This window comes from Theropithecus gelada, chromosome 14 (genome assembly GCF_003255815.1).
Source record: "Theropithecus gelada isolate Dixy chromosome 14, Tgel_1.0, whole genome shotgun sequence".
In the NCBI taxonomy this organism is placed as follows: domain Eukaryota; kingdom Metazoa; phylum Chordata; class Mammalia; order Primates; family Cercopithecidae; genus Theropithecus; species Theropithecus gelada.
The window spans coordinates 3,231,280-3,248,040 of record NC_037682.1 but is presented as its reverse complement, the minus strand read 5'-3'; the positions used below and the strand labels follow the sequence as shown (position 1 = coordinate 3,248,040).

The 16,761-nt window shown below is 43.8% G+C and overlaps 1 protein-coding gene and 1 non-coding gene across 5 annotated transcripts in view; both read left to right on the top strand.

The window, feature by feature from the left end:
• Positions 1-16,761, top strand: part of NAP1L4 (nucleosome assembly protein 1 like 4) — a 47,972-nt gene that overhangs the window by 16,048 nt on the left and 15,163 nt on the right. For all 4 annotated transcript variants that reach the window (XM_025355436.1, XM_025355439.1, XM_025355438.1 and 1 more), the window contains 5 exons: positions 3,359-3,500; positions 4,072-4,158; positions 5,682-5,813; positions 10,813-10,884; positions 15,738-15,877. In XM_025355436.1, coding sequence (XP_025211221.1) covers positions 3,359-3,500; positions 4,072-4,158; positions 5,682-5,813; positions 10,813-10,884; positions 15,738-15,877 — 573 coding nt within the window. The remainder of the gene's footprint in view (positions 1-3,358; positions 3,501-4,071; positions 4,159-5,681; positions 5,814-10,812; positions 10,885-15,737; positions 15,878-16,761) is intronic.
• Positions 11,663-11,786, top strand: LOC112607491. Its single transcript, XR_003115832.1, has one exon. It is a non-coding gene; the product is annotated as a small nucleolar RNA SNORA54 (small nucleolar RNA).

Below are 16,761 nucleotides of genomic sequence, written 5' to 3'. Positions count from 1 at the left end.
TTTTTTTTTTTTTTTTTTTTTTTTTGAGACGGAATCTCGCTCTGTCGCCCAGCCTGGAGTGCAGTGGCCGGATCTCAGCTCACTGCAAGCTCCGCCTCCCGGGTTTACGCCATTCTCCTGCCTCAGCCTCCCGAGTAGCTGGGACTACAGGTGCCCGCCACCTCGCCCGGCTAGTTTTTTGTATTTTTTAGTAGAGACGGGGTTTCACCGGGTTAGCCAGGATGGTCTCGATCTCCTGACCTCGTGATCTGCCCGTCTCGGCCTCCCAAAGTGCTGGGATTACAGGCTTGAGACACCGTGCCTGGCCTGACACCTTTCCTTTCTTATGAGAGTCTTATGTCCTAGATGTATTGCACTATGAAAATGATAAGGATGGTGATCCTAAAATCCTAGGATGGCTCTTGTCAGGACCTCCCTGTCTTACTTCTGGAAGGAATTTTTGGTTTTTGAGTTGGAGTCTCACTTTGTTGCCCAGGCTGAAGTGCAGTGGCGTGTAATAGCTCATTGTAACCTTGAACTTCTGAGTTCAAGTAATCCTTCTACCTCAGCCTTCAGAGTAGCTGGAACTATAAGCATGTATCACCATACCATGCCTGGCAAATTTTTTTTTTTTTTTTGAAAGGGATGAGCTGTTACTGGGCTTCCATCTGTAATCGAGTCAAGGCTTGGTCTCCCAGGAGGCCCCACCTTCCAACTGGTTTCCCCGCTATTATGACAAGAAGGGGACCTTTATTTTTTATTTTTATTTTTTGAGACAGAGTCTCGCTCTGTCACCCAGGCTGGAGTGCGGTAACTTGGGATCTCAACAACTTTCGCCTTCCAGTTTCAAGTGATTCTCCTGCCTCAGTCTCCCGAGTCGCTGGAATTACAGGTGCACGCCACCACGCCCAGCTAATTTTTTGTATTTTTATTGTTCTGGGTAGATATGCTGAACGTGCAGGTTTGTTACATAGGTATACATGTGCCATGGAGATTTGCTGCACGTGTTTTTGTATTTTTAGTAGAGACAGGGTTTCGCCATGTTGGCCGGGCTGATCTCTTAACTCCTGACCTCAGGTGATCTGCCCACCTTGGCCTCCCAAAGTGCTGGGATTACAGGCATGAGCCACAGCGCCCAGCCTAGAAGGGGACATTTAGAGTTTGCTTTGCCCATTTAGAAGCTTCTTGGGGATTACTTAGTGGGCCAGGTTTTTTGATTTTTTTTTTTTTTGCAGACTACATTGATGGGATGGAGTGATACTGTGTAGGAGTGGCAAGAATTGAGAATGAGTAATGGTTTCTAGTTTTCTCGCTTTAGAAACTGGGTTGGTGGGGTGGCATTCTGTGAGAGGAACTGCTTGAGTGGGAACAAGTTTATGTGAGACTAGAAGTGGTTCCATATTGGCCATATTGCAGGAAAAGTGCCCGCAGATGACTGGGTGTAGTTGGTATGAATGATTGAAGGACTGCTAGGGGCACACTAGGGTCCAGTTTGTTTAACATCCTTTGTCATTTTACTTCAGTTGGAAAGCTTCAAAAATTAAACTAATTTAAAATTGTATAATTAGCCAGGCGTGGTAGCTCACACCTGTAATCCTAGCACTTTGGGAGGCCAAGGCAGGCAGATCGTTTGAGCCCAGAAGTTCAAGACCAGCCTGGGCAACATGGTCAAACCCCATCTCTACAGGATGCAAAAAAACTAGCTGGGCATGGCTATGTGCCCCTGTAGTCCAGCTACTCGGAATGCTGAGGTGGGAGGATCATTTGAGCCCAGAAAGTTGAGGTTGTAGTGAGCCGAGATGGCACCACTGCACTGCAGCCTGGGCAACAGAGTGAGATCCTATCGCAGTAAATGAATGAATGAATGAATGAATGATCAGTGCTGAAAAGAGGTACAAGTGGCAGTGGGAGTCTATGATTTTGTTAAATTCTTTTTGCTTTTCCCTTGTTCTCATCTACTACTAGCGGTAGTTCTAGAATGTTAAGCATTATTTGAGAGTCTAAACTAAGGACCTTTAGCTTGAGGTAACTGTGATTATATTTCACCCAGGAGAGTGGTCCTTTGGGATGCAAGGCAGTTGTTCTAATACCTCCCAGACCAGTGATATGTGTGTGTGAATTGCCTGCTGCTCTGTGCTGTGTGGTGTTGGAGGATAAGTCAAGTGCTTAGACTTGAGAACTCTGATCGTGTGAATGGGTATCTAAGATTCAGGACCCAGGGCCCTGCCCCAGGTAGATTATTTGGGTCTATGATGAGGCCGGGAATCTGTTGTTCAGTCCACATGATTATGACCAGGGGCTTTGCTTTAAGCAAATAGTTTTGATAGGTTAAAAACAGGGATTTTTCTTCTGATTTATAGAAGTTATACATACAAACTAAAATATTTTTTAAAACATAGAACAGGATTGAGCAAACTCATAGTTGACCTGACTCTCAAGGACAAAGTTGTGTTGCCTGTGGTCTGTGTTTCTCAGATTTTTCCTCCAGTGTGTTAACAAGTATGGACTCCCACGTGGCACTAAATATTCCTGTACAATGTGATTATAAATAGGCCATATTTGAATACCATTGAACTTCCATTGTCCAGTTTTTCACTTGTACAGATCTATCGATGGACAATCCAGCATAAATACTTGATTAGGATAAATTTTTTTTTCCTTTTGGTAAGATAGGGTCTTGCTCTGTTTCCCAAGCTGGAGTGCGGTAGCACAATCATAGCTCCCTGCTGCCTTGACCTCCCAGACTCAAGTGATCCTCCCACTTCAGCTTCCTGAGTAGCTGAGACTACAGGGGCACACTTGGATAATTTTTTAAATTTTTCGTAGTGAGGGGTCTTGCTATATTGCTCAGGCTGGTCTTGTAGTCCTGCCCTCAAGCCGTCCTCCCACCTTGGCCTCCCAAAGTGGTGGGATTACAGGCATGAGCCACTGCGCCCAGCCTTAAGGATAAATTCTTAGAAGTGGAATTACTGGGTCCAAAGAACACTTTCAGTATTTCTGCCCTTAAGAAAGATGAGTCAGTTAGAGGGCTTCTTGACCCTTAGCCTCGTAAAACCTAGGTGTTTTGTTTTGGTTTTTAATTGCCAATTTGGTAAGGAAAAGATGAGCATTCTTAAATGTTTGCATTCTTTGGGATATTTTATGAGATTGAATCTTTCTTCATGTTTGACAATTTGTGTTTTTTCTTTTGTGAATTATCTTTTCTGCCTCCTGTATCCTTTTTTTCCTATTGGGTGTTTGTCCTTTTCCTAATTTTTAAGAGGTCTTGTTCATTATGTTAATTCCATGTTAACCTAAATTTATTTTAATAAAATTGAAAAGCATGGTGCCTTATTTTGCAGGCATGAGGATGTTGTATTTCTTACTCCTTTTTTTTTAGTTTACCTAAAGCAGTAAAAAGAAGAATTAATGCATTGAAACAACTTCAGGTGAGATGTGCTCACATAGAAGCCAAGTTCTATGAAGAGGTACATGACTTGGAAAGAAAGTATGCAGCACTATACCAGCCTCTTTTTGACAAGGTAGGGAACTCTCTTAACGAATTTAATATACAGATAATCTTCAACTTACGACGGTGTTAGGGTGTGATAAACCCATTATAAGTTGACAACATCTAGGGTAAGAACGCATCTAAGCTACCAAACATAGCTTAGTCTAGACTACCTTAAATAAGCTCAGAACACTTACATGAGCCTGCAGTCAGGCAAAATCATCTTCCACAAAGCCTATTTTATAATAAAGTGCTGAGTATCTCATGTAACGTATTGAACACTACACAGAGAGTGGAACAGAGTGTGGCTGTATTGGTACTCCAAGTGTGATGGCTTCTGCACCATCATGAAGTTGAAAATCTTTAGTTGAACCATTGGAAATCAGGGACCGCCTTTATTTTAGATCTTCAGGTGAAACATCCAGATTTACCCAGGAAATCATTTAATATTTTTCTTTGAACCCTAAAATTTAGAATCTTAAAATAAGTTATAAAAATACCCAGTTTTCAAAGTCTTTTTGTAGACATTATTTATAAATTTAACTCTTGAGTTTCCAAGTAAGCTAATAACATAATTCTAATAAGGTCTCATTTTTATGTAGAGAAGAGAATTTATCACCGGTGATGTTGAACCAACAGATGCGGAATCGGAATGGCACAGTGAAAATGAAGAGGAAGAGAAATTGGCTGTAAGTCTTTTGAAAAATGTGACTTATGTTCTGTTTTAATACTATTAAAAATAAGCATTTTTTAATGATTTTTAATGACTAGTAAACTTACGTGCTTCTAGCAGTAGGTGCTGCTGCATCATTAGGTTGGGTTTAGATTCCTTTCTGATACTGATCTAGCATGTGGCACAGTACTGTCAGTTCATAGGAGGGGTAAGATGTAGTGCCATGTCAGTTATCTGTGGACAGGAGCATATTGAAATAAAGGATCAGACAATAAAGATTAAAACATCAGAGAAAGCAAAGATCAAGAAGAGATACCCCTGTGTTCTCAGTCACTGGAATATTGGGGGAGTTGTGAGGGGAGTGCCTTCCTGCTCAGTGGCATGGACTAGCGTGCTCCCTGACAGGTGCTCAGCCAGTGGATTTGTTGCGTATGGTGGTTGTGGTATGGCCGTCAGTTACCTGCTCACAGCCTTTTTCTAGTGACTGGTCCCATTCCAGTGCTGTGAAAACTCCCAGTGTCAGCCTGATTTTATGTTTGGGAGACAAGTAACTTTTATCCTATAACTAACTTTTGGCATGGGTGGTTTTTTTTTTTTTTTTAAGGTATATGATAATTTTGGTAGCCTTATGTGTTTTTGATCTTTTTAAAATATGTAGAACCTGGCCGAATTGAAGCCATGGCTGTGGATTGATACAGTTGTGAATCAGCTTCTAACAGCTCAAGGAAATCTGCCTTCGCTAATTTAAAAGGCCTACGAGATCATTTCATCATAACAATCCCATTTGGCAAGGCATTCAGAATTTCCCATAGTTCCATTTAGTGTTATGTTTTACCTCCCTTGGTCTACCTTTTCCCTGGGGCCTGATGTTATAAGACTCCCCTTCACTTTACCATGTACCCTTTCTGATCACTTTCTGATGCTTGCGTTATGTCCATGAACCAGCATTTATAGCCACCTGCTTAAAGCTGGGTAAGTTGCTGAGCACTTTCTTGCTGCAGATACTGCTGCAGCAAATTTTTTTTTTTTTTTTTTTTACTTCAGCTTACTGCCCCTACCCCACAAATTTTAACCAGAGGTCAGATTATTAGTCCAAGTGAACTTACTGATCCTTGGACTGGACTTTTTTTTCCCAGTGATAGGTGTTCTGCATATTTGCATTCCATTTCCTTAAGGTTGACGTACAGTCTTTGCATCTGCATTTGTGATGATGATTGTCTCAGGATGGCACCTCACAGAGTTAGCACTGGATGACCTTTCCCAGAGTTGGTGGCACTTTGTCATCTCTTCAGTTTCTTCGCCTTTGATGTGAAATCATAAGGAATTCCTTGTGGATATAACGCCTTGACTGCTTTTTTCCCTCGGAAGCATCTGAGAAGTGTTGCATGGCACAGTGAATGGTTTGGAGATGCAGACTCTGAAAGAAAGGTTTTTGATCGGAGATAATACAGGATTTGGAAATGGTACTCTACATTAAGCCACTGCGTTATTTTTAAATTTGTATTTTTTGCGATCTTTTTGCATCTTTATTTTTTTTAGGGAGACATGAAAAATAAAGTAGTCATAACAGAAAAAGAAGCAGCAACAGCTGAAGAGCCAAATCCCAAAGGAATTCCAGAGTTCTGGTTTACCATCTTTAGAAATGTAGATATGCTAAGTGAATTAGTCCAGGTAAGCACATTTCTATCTTTTAGAGAGATTATGTGGTAGTCTTCTAACATTACTTATCTATGGCATTTTTTTAAGCACTAAACTGGGCGTTGAAAGGTTGTTCATAGTGGGCGGAAGGGCACTTTCTGTGACCAGGACCTAAGGTGAACAGTCCTGATCTCACAGTGAATGGTTTATTCACAGTGGGGCTTCCATGCTGTCTTTTGCAGTTCTTGGTGGAAAGCCAGGCAGCTCAGCCTGATCCAAAACTTTCAAATCAATTCCTTTTACCTCCTGTAAATGTCTGTTGTCGTGCCTGTGAATAGATTCAAGAGCGCATCTGTGTCTTACTGTGGTGTGAGTGCGCAGGAAAGGGTGAGGGCGGGAGACCAGAGTAGGAGAATGAATTTTGAAGGGATAAGTTCTGTGTGTGTGTATACACACACACATCCCAGTGAATTTTTGAACAAGTTGCTAATATTTTCTGATCATTTCTCTTGAAAAGTGTCTATTTTAAAAAAAGAAGGCCAGGCATGGTAGCTCATGTCTGTAGCCCCAGCACTTTGGGAGGCTGAGGTAGGCAGATTGTTTAAGACCAGCGTGGGCAGCATGGCGAAATCCCATCTCTACAAAAAATACAGAATTTAGCCGGGCATTGTGTTGTGCACCTGTGGTCCCAGGTACTTGGGAGACTGAGGCAGGAGGATCACCTGAGCCCAGGAGGTCGAGGCTGTAGTAAGCCATGATTACACTTCATCCTGGTGGGTGACAGAGTGAGACCCTGTCTCAAAAAAAAAAAAAAAAAAACCAACCAACATTTCTGATTTTGTCTTGCCTTGACATTTTACTTCCTACAGTGAAATGGTGAACAAATTAAAAGGTGACAAATTTGGTTTTCCCTGAAATTAGTTATAATAGAAGTTTCTACAACACAGAAACAAATCTTGCCTTAAGTCTCACTGACTGGCTTGCTGTCAGTTTTTATTGCTCCAGAGTCCCCAGAAACAGTACATGTACATTCACACTTGCTCAGGACAGCTCCAGGCTCTGCTTGTGTGGGCAGAGTGCTTCTCCCATCACAGAGCATAGCCACTGTCTGTTGTCCTTTACAAACTGCTGTATTGTAATTTGCACGGGATTTTACAGCTACGTTTTTTAATGGTTTTCACAAATGTATCACATTGCTGCCTCTGCTACCTCCCTTGTTTCATGCTTATCCTGTGTCCTAAGCCAAAACTTGAGAATTCAAGATGGAAAGAATGATGTATTTCTTATTCTCCTTCCAGAGCAGAAAGCATCTAAAATAGAACAGCCTTGGTTTTTCCTGATCTGAGCTTCCTTTTTTTATGAAAAGGTGGAATTTACGAAGACTAGACCATACTTTTAAAAGAATGCCATGCACCAGAATTTCATTGGAAAAATTAAGTAATGTGTACCAGAGCCATAGTCTCACCCTGACTGTGTATTACAATCACCTGAGCAGCTTTAAAAACTAAATAGCAAAAACTGAATGCCTCATCTGTCACCACGGCACTGAGAGTTTTGAGGTGGTTTTAGGAACTCTGATATGCATGCTGAGAGTTGAAAATCCCTATGGTAGGGAGCAGGTGGAAAGACTAGTTCTTAGGTTAGTTCTTCTCAGACTTCGGGGGGCATGGGGAGTGGCCATGGCAGTGCAGATTCTGGTTCTGTGGGGCTGCCTGTCTCATGGGCCCCAGGGTGATGCTCATGCTGCAGGGTTGGAGCATCTTCACGTGGGATTGGGGGTGCAGTGATAACAGGGTTTGGGAGCAAGAGTTAGGTGACTTGAGTGAGTTTTGGTGTCCCCGTCTGTGCATGTGGCCACCTGGTTATGGCATTGGGGTCACTGGCCATGGATAGCACTGCCTTGGGTTTTGAGAGCACAGTGAGGCATTTGGCCACATTTTAATGGGGTGTCCCTTCTCATTCTCCCAGCACCTCTGTATTATACGTGTCAGTGCTTCAGCATTTCAGCCAAGAGGTGTCTTGTTGCTTTTTGTTTTAAAAGCTTTAAAAAGATATGCAGGGGTTGATAGAGTACTCATTTAATATGCAGAGAATGAGGAAATGTTATTTGTACTGTTTGTAACCTCATAGCAGGTAACGGTAGCATGTTCTATTTTGATTTTTTAACAATTTTTTTTTTTTTTTTTTTAACGGAGTCTTGCTCTGTTGCCCAGGCTGGAGTGCAGTGGCATGTTCTCAGCTCGCTGCAAGCTCCGCCTTCCGGGTTCACGCCATTCTCCTGCCTCAGCCTCCCAAGTATCTGGGACTACAGGTACCCGCCACCATGCCCGGGTAATTTTTTGTATTTTTAGTGGAGACGAGGTTTCACCATGTTAGCCAAGATAGTCTCGATCTCCTGACCTCATGATCCCGTCCGCCTCAGCCTCCCAAAGTGCTGGGATTACAGGCGTGAGCCACCGCGCCCGGCCAACAATTATGTTTTAATGTCTGGTGTTGGAGTCTACCATTTCTGAGAGAATCCCTTTCCTTTTTAAGGGACATAGTCTTGCTATGATACCCAGCCTAGAGGTCAGTGGCTTTTCATAGGCACAGTCAGTGCACTGCTGTCTCAAGTCTCTTAGCCTCAAGTGGTCCTCCCAAGTAACTGGAACTGCAGGTGTGCGCCCCTGTGCCCAGCTCATTTTGGTCAAATATTAAATTCCAAAGTTGGATTAACTCTGAATCCCTTTGTTCTAAATTTGGGGATAGTTGAAATATATTCCTTCAAGTAGAGTGGAAAATTTGAGATGGCAGCTTTATGATCTGAGTGTGATGCTTCCAGTGTTGTTTGTGTCTTTGCTTCCTGAGTCTTGAGTGTCTGCCAGTGTGGGGCATTGCCTTATATCTGCCCTGGACATTTAAATTTTGACCCACAGGGTACATGGCTGCTTGAGGAAATTAGAACATAATGGTTATTTTATGAAGTTTGGGAAAACATCAGTGGGCACTGCGTCTTTGAGTGGGATGAGTTTGAAGTTCCCAGTGCCATCTCTGGAAAGCATGCTGGTGAAGGTGTTCATCTTGGTGATCGAGAGCCAGTGCATGCCTCCATGGGTGGCACGCGCAGTGTTGGAGACTGAACATCGCATGCAGGTGTGGCCCATTTCGCAACTGCCTTTGGGTTACTTTTTGTCTAAATACTTGCAGGTATCTTTTTGTCGCTGTTTTTGTTTTTTCTATAATGTCAAAAGAGTTGAAAATTAGGACTCACTTAATGGAAAGTCAGGCACAGAAAGGGAAATACCTCATGTTCACACTCATGTGGGAGCTACAAAAACAGCTTACCGAAGCAGAGTTGTTAAAGGCTTAGAGGAAGAGAGAGGGGAGAACAAACAGGGACAGGTCTGTTATTGGATACAGAGTCACTGCTAGATTGGAGGAGTAAGTTCTGGTGTTTTGTAGCACTGTAGGGTGAATGTGGCTAACGATAATTTAGTGTGTATTTTCAGAAAGCTAGAGGACGGGTTTTGAATGTTCAAAAATAAATGAGGTGATGGTCCTGATTTATTACACATTGTATATGTGCATCAAAATGTCACTGTGTCCCATAAATTAGTACAGTTGTTACATAGAACTAAAAAAGGGAAAAAATGATTTAAGAAAAACTTAATGGAACTTCAAGACATTTTGAGGTTCAGTGCCCAGACTTCGGGGGTAAAGAAGCGACTGTAATGTTACAAACGAAGCACCTGCTGCCAGTGCGTGTTTATGAGGATTCAGGTCTTTCCATTCCTCTTCTGACTTTCCTCACTTGAACCTTCTAAGCTGACAGGTATCAGCAAACTGAGTTTGAAGAAATACCACTTGTAAAATGATACAGACAGATAAGAATTGTATGCTCTTCCATGGTGCCTGCAAGTTAGATCTCAGACACGCTCTGTGTAACTGTCCTTAAAGAAGTTACCGCGTGTGGCTGGGCGTGATGGCTTATGCCGGTAATCCCAGCACTTTGGGAGGCCGAGGCGGGTGGATCACGAGGTCAGGAGATCGAGACCATCCTGGCTAACACGGTGAAACCTCATCTCTACTAAAAATACAAAAAATTAGCCGGGCGTGGTGGCGGGCACCTGTAGTCCCAGCTACTCAGGATGCTGAGGCAGGAGAATGGCATGAACCTGGGAGGCAGAGCTTGCAGTGAGCTGAGATTGCGCCGTTGCACTCCAGCCTGGGTGACAGAGCAAGACTCTGTCTCAAAAAAAAAAAATAAAGAAGTGACCGTCTGTATAGTGAGTTTTGGATACAGTCATGAGCCACATAACACATTTTGGTCACAACAGACTGCATATAGGATGGCGGTCCTGTAAGATTATGATGCCATATTCTTACTGTATGTTCTCTGTGTTTAGATACACAAATAATTACCATCACTAGCTGCTTCCAGTATTCAGTACAGTCACAAGCTGTACAGGTGTGTAGTGTAGGAGCAATAGTGGATAGTAGGCTGCGCTGTCTAGGTTTGTGTAAGTATGCTCTGATGATTGCATGCCGAATTGCCTAATGGTGTGTTTCTCAGGAGGTGCCCCCATTGTTAAGGCGTGCACAACTTTATTGCCACAGGTGGGGAAGCTGGTTGCCACAGCTGTAGCTGATCTAGCCTTCTCTTCTGACTTCCAGGCTTCTGCTCTGTCTCCTCAACAGTCTTGGTTGGTAGCATTTCTGATCTCTGTGTGCAGTGGCAGCTGGTGGCAGGAAAGCAGTGAAGGCCCTTGCCCCAGTATTGCAGGCAGGCGGGTGTCAGTGGCACTGCCCTTCGCTGTCAGTGACACCCACCGTTGCTCCACACTAGGGAAAGGGGACACCTTGGTGCTGCTTTTCTATGACAGGGAGTTGGTGAATAAGTTTGGGTTTCTTCCTGGTAGTTATTACTTGACAAGGACAGAATTCCAGTAGGGCTAGTTATGCAGCATCTGGGAGCCCATGCAGCCATGACGCTTGGGGAAAGATGTGCTGTTTTTTAAAAGCCGATTGGAATTTTTTTTCTCTTTTTGATTAGGAATATGATGAACCAATCTTGAAACACCTGCAGGATATTAAAGTGAAGTTTTCTGACCCTGGACAGCCTATGGTGAGTACTGACTTGACCTTCTGGTTGGCATCAGAGTCAGTCCACAAAGATGGAAAAACTTGGAGCCAGGGGCAAGAAACCCGCAAAACCCACACTTAGCCACTCATCTGCTGGGCAGCCCTGGGCAAGACAGCTCTCCAAGAGTTAGACTGAGTACCGCATTGTCTCTTTGCTCCCTGAGAGTTAGACGGGGATCCCATTGCCTTTCTGTCTCGTGCTTGGCACTGTAGTCGTGAGTCTGTGCTGGATGATTTGACAGTGATGCCGACCATGTGATGTTCCAGACCCTACAGCCAGGTGGGCACCAACGCAGGAGTCAGACTGCAACTCCTGGGCTGTGGTGGTGCTGTCCACTGTGCCCGCCCTCGGTCTTGTAGTTTGTTTGTTTACTCGGTTGGTTGGAGATGATACCGTTCTTTTCCCAAGTGTGTCTCAAGTTTGCATGCATCTAATGTATATTTTTAACATTTAAAAAGATAGGAGCTATGTACACATATGAACAGCACTTATTCGAAAATCTGAACCTACTAGGTTTTACCCTAAAAAAAAAGGCACAAAGACTGAAAAATGTTTTCCTGCTCTTTGATTTGTCCTGAAACAAATCTTTCCAATATACTTGCTTTGGTGTATCATTGCAGTAGTAATGTTAGTGGCATGGATCAGCCTGCCAGTTGGTAAGACAAGCTTGACTAGGTCAGCCCTTACTTTTATCTGAGGAAACATGCTCATCTTCAGATAGCCTCCCCAGGCTGTCTCATCCTAGCCTGGTTCTCCCAGGGAGCACTGTTCGTTAACCTGTTAGCCTGGCTGTAGCTAATGGGTTCCATTCCGGTGCAATAGCATTTCCAGCGACACATGACTGACTGACTGGTGGCTTTCAGTTTCAGGTCTTGGAGACAAATGCTGCATGACAGGCTGTGGGTTAGGGATCTTGCGGATGGGTGATGGTGGTAGGGACCTGGGACCAGTCAGCAGTGTCTTCCTTCCTCCCCATCTCAGCACTGGGGCCCAGGCTAATGGATGAGGGCCACTAGGAGTGGGATTTCTTCAGTATTGGGGCCCGGGCTAATGGACGAGGGCCACTAGGAGTAGAATTTCTTCACTGCAAGTGCTGCAAGTAATGCCTGGGGCAGCGGCAGGGGCAGGCAGTGGATCCACCTGTATCTGTCCCTTCTACTTTTTCCTGTTCCTGTCTGTTTTCCACTATGGAAGGTGATATTCGGGTGTCTCTCTCCAGGTGGGGCACTGGGAGTCAGGAGTGATGCCTGCTCACCAGCTAGGGGCTGCCTCCAGAGGGGACACCCCATCTTCCCTGTCCCATGTGGGTCATAGCAGGTCCTTCTTTCTGGGCTTGCATCTCTTCTGTTTAGACTTTATCACAGGGCCCCTGGGAGCCGCCTGGGCACGTCTGCCTAGTTTGCCCTCATTGGTGTGCATTCTCTTCCCCATGGTGTGAGTGTGTGGTGCTTTAAGGTTCTGTGTATGTTTTCCTTGTACTTAATTCATCCAGACTCAATTAACTTTTTTTCTCCTTTGGGTTAGTTCCTTTTTTTCCCCTTTCTTTTCTTTTCTTTTCTTTTTATTATTACTATTTTTTGAGACGGAGTCTCACTCTGTTGCCAGGCTGGAGTGCAGTGCTATGATCTCGGCTCACTGCAACCTCCGCCTCCCGAGTTCAAGCTATTCTCCTGCCTCAGCCTCCCGAGTAGCTGGGATTACAGGTGTGCGCCACCACGCCCAGCTGATTTTTGTATTTTTAGTAGAGACAGGATTTTACCACATTGGCAAGGATGGTCTCAATCTCTTGACCTCGTGATCTGCTCACCTCAGCCTCCCAAATGCTGGGATTACAGGCGTGAGCCCCCACACCCGGCCTCTTTTTTCTTATTGGACACCTGTTTGATGATTTCCTAGGTCAATTTTCTTTCTTTCTTAGCCTGTCATCTTCTTTTCCTCCATCTCATGGTGACTCATAGACTAGAGCTCTGGTTGTGGTAGACTGTGGACCAGTAATCTTTTTTTCTTTTTACTTCCCTATTATTAAAGTCATATGTAGAAAATACGGGCAAGTGTAAAGAACACCGTACAAATCTGTTTTCTATAGGTAAATATCAGCAGCTTAGTGAGTTTCCCCATACTCTTTTTCCTTTGTAAAATTATTGTGAAGCATCTGAGGCATTTTAAGTTATAAAGAGAAATAAAACTTCAAAATGAGTCTTAGCTGGTGTTTTTGCAGCTCCCCACCGTGCCTCATTCCCTTCCCTTGAGCACTTGCCCACCTGGACACACAGTGCACACGTGTGCCACATGGCTCCTGCCACACCACATGGTGTGTGCACAGTGTCACCCTGCTGTCACATCACACAGGCTTGGCTGGGGGAATAGTTGTTACTGCCGCCATTGGCTATAAAATGTTTTAACATTCCCCTGCATGCACCACCTCCCCCATTGTAAATTGTTGCATTGTGATCAGCATACTTGAACCCAAATCTGTGTGAAGTTAAATGTTTGTTAATTTATTTAGTTTAGATTCCTTTCAGTATACTTACTGAGTGAAAGAAGATGAAGCTTTAGAAGGCCCAAAGGTCGTTCAGTTGGAATTACAGGCATGAGCCACCTAGGCCTGCTAATTTTACATTTCATTAGTTGCTTGTAAGATTGAGCGTGGTTAGCATATTTGTGGCTTGCCTGACTGTAGTGCATGTGTGAATTAAGCAGTCTTATCTTCAAGCCACTTTTCATTTGGGCAGTTAAACACTTTCTTGAATCATCTTCAGTTGTCTTTGGGTTACTCTTGACTGAACAAAGTCAGAGGGGAGAGAAAAAAGGAAAATAGGAAGAAATACGAATCTATCTATAGAAAAGTAGGCTGGGTGTGGTAGCTCATGCCTGTAATCCCAGCACTTTAGGAGGCCAAGGTGGAGGATTGCTCGAGCCCGGGAGTTCGAGACCAGCCTGGGCAACATAGAGAGAACTGGTCTTTAAAAGAGAAAGTAAAAAGGAGGGGAAAAATGAGTAGGACATGGTGAAGGACCACAAGTCTGATAATACTATTTGTATTATTGGGGTCATCCCATGCCCTGGGTTGGTTGTCTACACTGTGGTTACAGCCTTAAACAGTTCTGGGATCACAACAGTCTCTCCATTGGTTGGCTGCTTGCCTTCCCTCTTTATGTTGTTTTTTTTTTTTTTAAAGCCCTGGAGGGTTGGGAGAGAAATTGGCATTTTATTTGGTGCTGATTCCCTGTAGCTGCCTCTTCCTTTCCTTGTGACTTACCAGGCAAGTGACTGGCCTTTCCTTTGTGTGGTTCATCTGCAGTGCCCTACCCGCTTCCTTTGCTCTTGCCAAGGCCAGTGGAGAGCTCCTAGCCAGGTCCTGCTGTCATCGCTTCTAGAAACCAACTACACTGTCTCCCTGATCCTGACTTCCTAAGCCCTCATGGCCCCCCTCTCCTCCTCCACCTTTCTTTGGAAGTTACTTTTTCAATTCTCCTTTGTGCAAGTGATTTGTTTGAATGTATAAACTTTTTTTTGAGGAAATTATTACTGTATTTTTTTTTTTAGTCCTCTTAATTTCCCCTCCATTGATGGTTTTACCATTACAATGAAAATGGAAACAGCTAATGTTTAACCAGCCTTGTCCATAAACCCGGCTCTGTTCTAAGTCGTCTAGATTAACCGTCAAGGCAGCTCCTAGAGAGGGAGTTATTTCCAGTTTCTAGAAGGGATGACAGCAGGATCTGGCTAGGAGCTCTCCACTGGCCTTGGCAATGGAGGAAAGCAGAGCACGGAGACATTGAGTAGCTTCTGCGAATTGCCCAGCACTGAAGGCAGAGATGGGATTTGAACCCAGGCTGTCTGAGCGCAGAATTGGTCTTGTAAACTGTCTATAAATTACTCGACCAAGCTCATCTTCCAGGTTTTTCTTTTATAAATAGGGATGAGGTAAAATGTCTTTGCACATACCAATGCATCATCCAGGTATTTTTCTCAAATTGAAGAAATTTCTCAAAATGGAATTATTGAGTCAGGGAATATGCCTTTTTATTTTATTATTTTTTTGATATTGCCAAATTGTCCTTCATAAAATCTGTTGACAGTATATGAGTGTGCCCAGTACCCCAAAATCCTGGGTGGGTCTACATATTTTTATACATTTTGCCCCAAAGAAAGGCATCTCATTTTGGTGTTCTTGTGTTTTGTTACTTGTGAGCATAAATGCCTTGTTGCTGCTGTTGGATGTTACCTATGCCTGCATTCGTGTTTGCATCGTTTTTCCCGGTGTGCTTACCTCTCTTCCAGGTCTGTAGCATGCTTTGTAAGTGAGGGATGAGCTTTCTGTCCTTGTAGAGATTTGTCCTTTTCTCCCACCCACCTCCCGGGAGAAAAGCTGTGGGTCACTGCTTTTACTGCACAGCACAGAATACAGACCCTGGCTTCCCCCAGCAGGGTGGGGGCTGGGGCTTAGGCTGAGCGGAAAAGGAGAGGAGGAGGATGGACTGCTGGTGCCCCTACTTTCCCCTAGTCACCTTCCCTCCTTCCAGGAAGCAAGGGTTGGGAGCAGCTAAGAGAAGCTAGGATTCTTTAGGAGAGCTTGACCCCTATTGGTGAGGAGGCATTGGAGCAGGACATGCCCCTACTCATGAACTGAACAGGTATTTCCCTCCAGTCCATCATTTGTTTTTTTTAACTTCATGGTGGCCTTTTTTGCAGTGGAGAAGTTTTTCTCATTCCATGGCCCTATCTGTTGAGCTTTCCCAAAATAGCTGCTAGTCAGTGTTGTGTACTCCAAGCAATCTGTCCTCGTTATTTTTCGATTTTAACTGGTGCTTACTCTGAGTTTCTGCTTTTAGTCTTTTGTGTTAGAGTTCCACTTTGAACCCAACGACTACTTTACCAACTCAGTCCTGACAAAAACCTACAAGATGAAATCAGAACCAGATAAGGCTGATCCCTTTTCCTTTGAAGGTCCTGAGATTGTGGACTGTGACGGGTAAGAAAATGTCATTCTACCTTGTTTTTCTGAAACAAAATGAAGAGATAATTTTGTAACTTGATGGGTAAGATAGAAGTAAAGAGTAAAGTACAGTCTTGAGTCTGCTTAAAAGCCTGGTAGATGGATATTTCAATAGTCTTTCAGTTTGGGAATGCTTGTAGTGCAGAACTTGGAGATGGTGGCCGAACCTGGGAAATGAGTCACGTGGTTGCACGTGCAAGCCTTTGGGATAGTGCCCGGTTTCTTCATTTTAATGAAAGTATTGGGTTCTCTAGACATCATGAATTGAAGTTCTTAAAATTGAATTCGTGGATTACCCTCAGCAAATAAATACTTATTGAATGAATGAGTCTGAGTCCAAGGCTGTCAGCTCATTGCTCTGGAGATAGGTGGGGGCAGCATAGCTGTTGTTTGACTCACTGATTTCAGGCTTTATAAATCACTAAAGAGAGAATTTGGTTTAGAATTAATTTCTCCAGGTTGGATTGACTGAGAAATGGTTTTAGTCTTGACTTGAAACAATTAAGTTTATTTACCAGAACTAAGTACTAATTGTTAATTCAGGACTTTATTGAAATCCTGCTGGAGTAATTTAGAAAAATGATTTTCCAGGGCCAGGCCATCGTGTGAGAAAAAGGCCTGGCCTTTCCAACCATGTACTTAAGCAGGCAGTATTGAGATCTGCCAGGTGTTTCCTGGGTCCATGGTGATTGTGTGTTAGAGAGCGTGCTGTGCTCAGCCCTTGCCAGCCTCCCTGGGGCTGGAGTGGTCTGCACTGGCCGTCAAGATTCCCAGTGGCCACCTATTTCCTTTTTTCAGCTTGTTCTGCTCACTTGGCTGCCTTGAACAGCAGCAGCAACTCCTGCTTCCTTGGAAAGCCG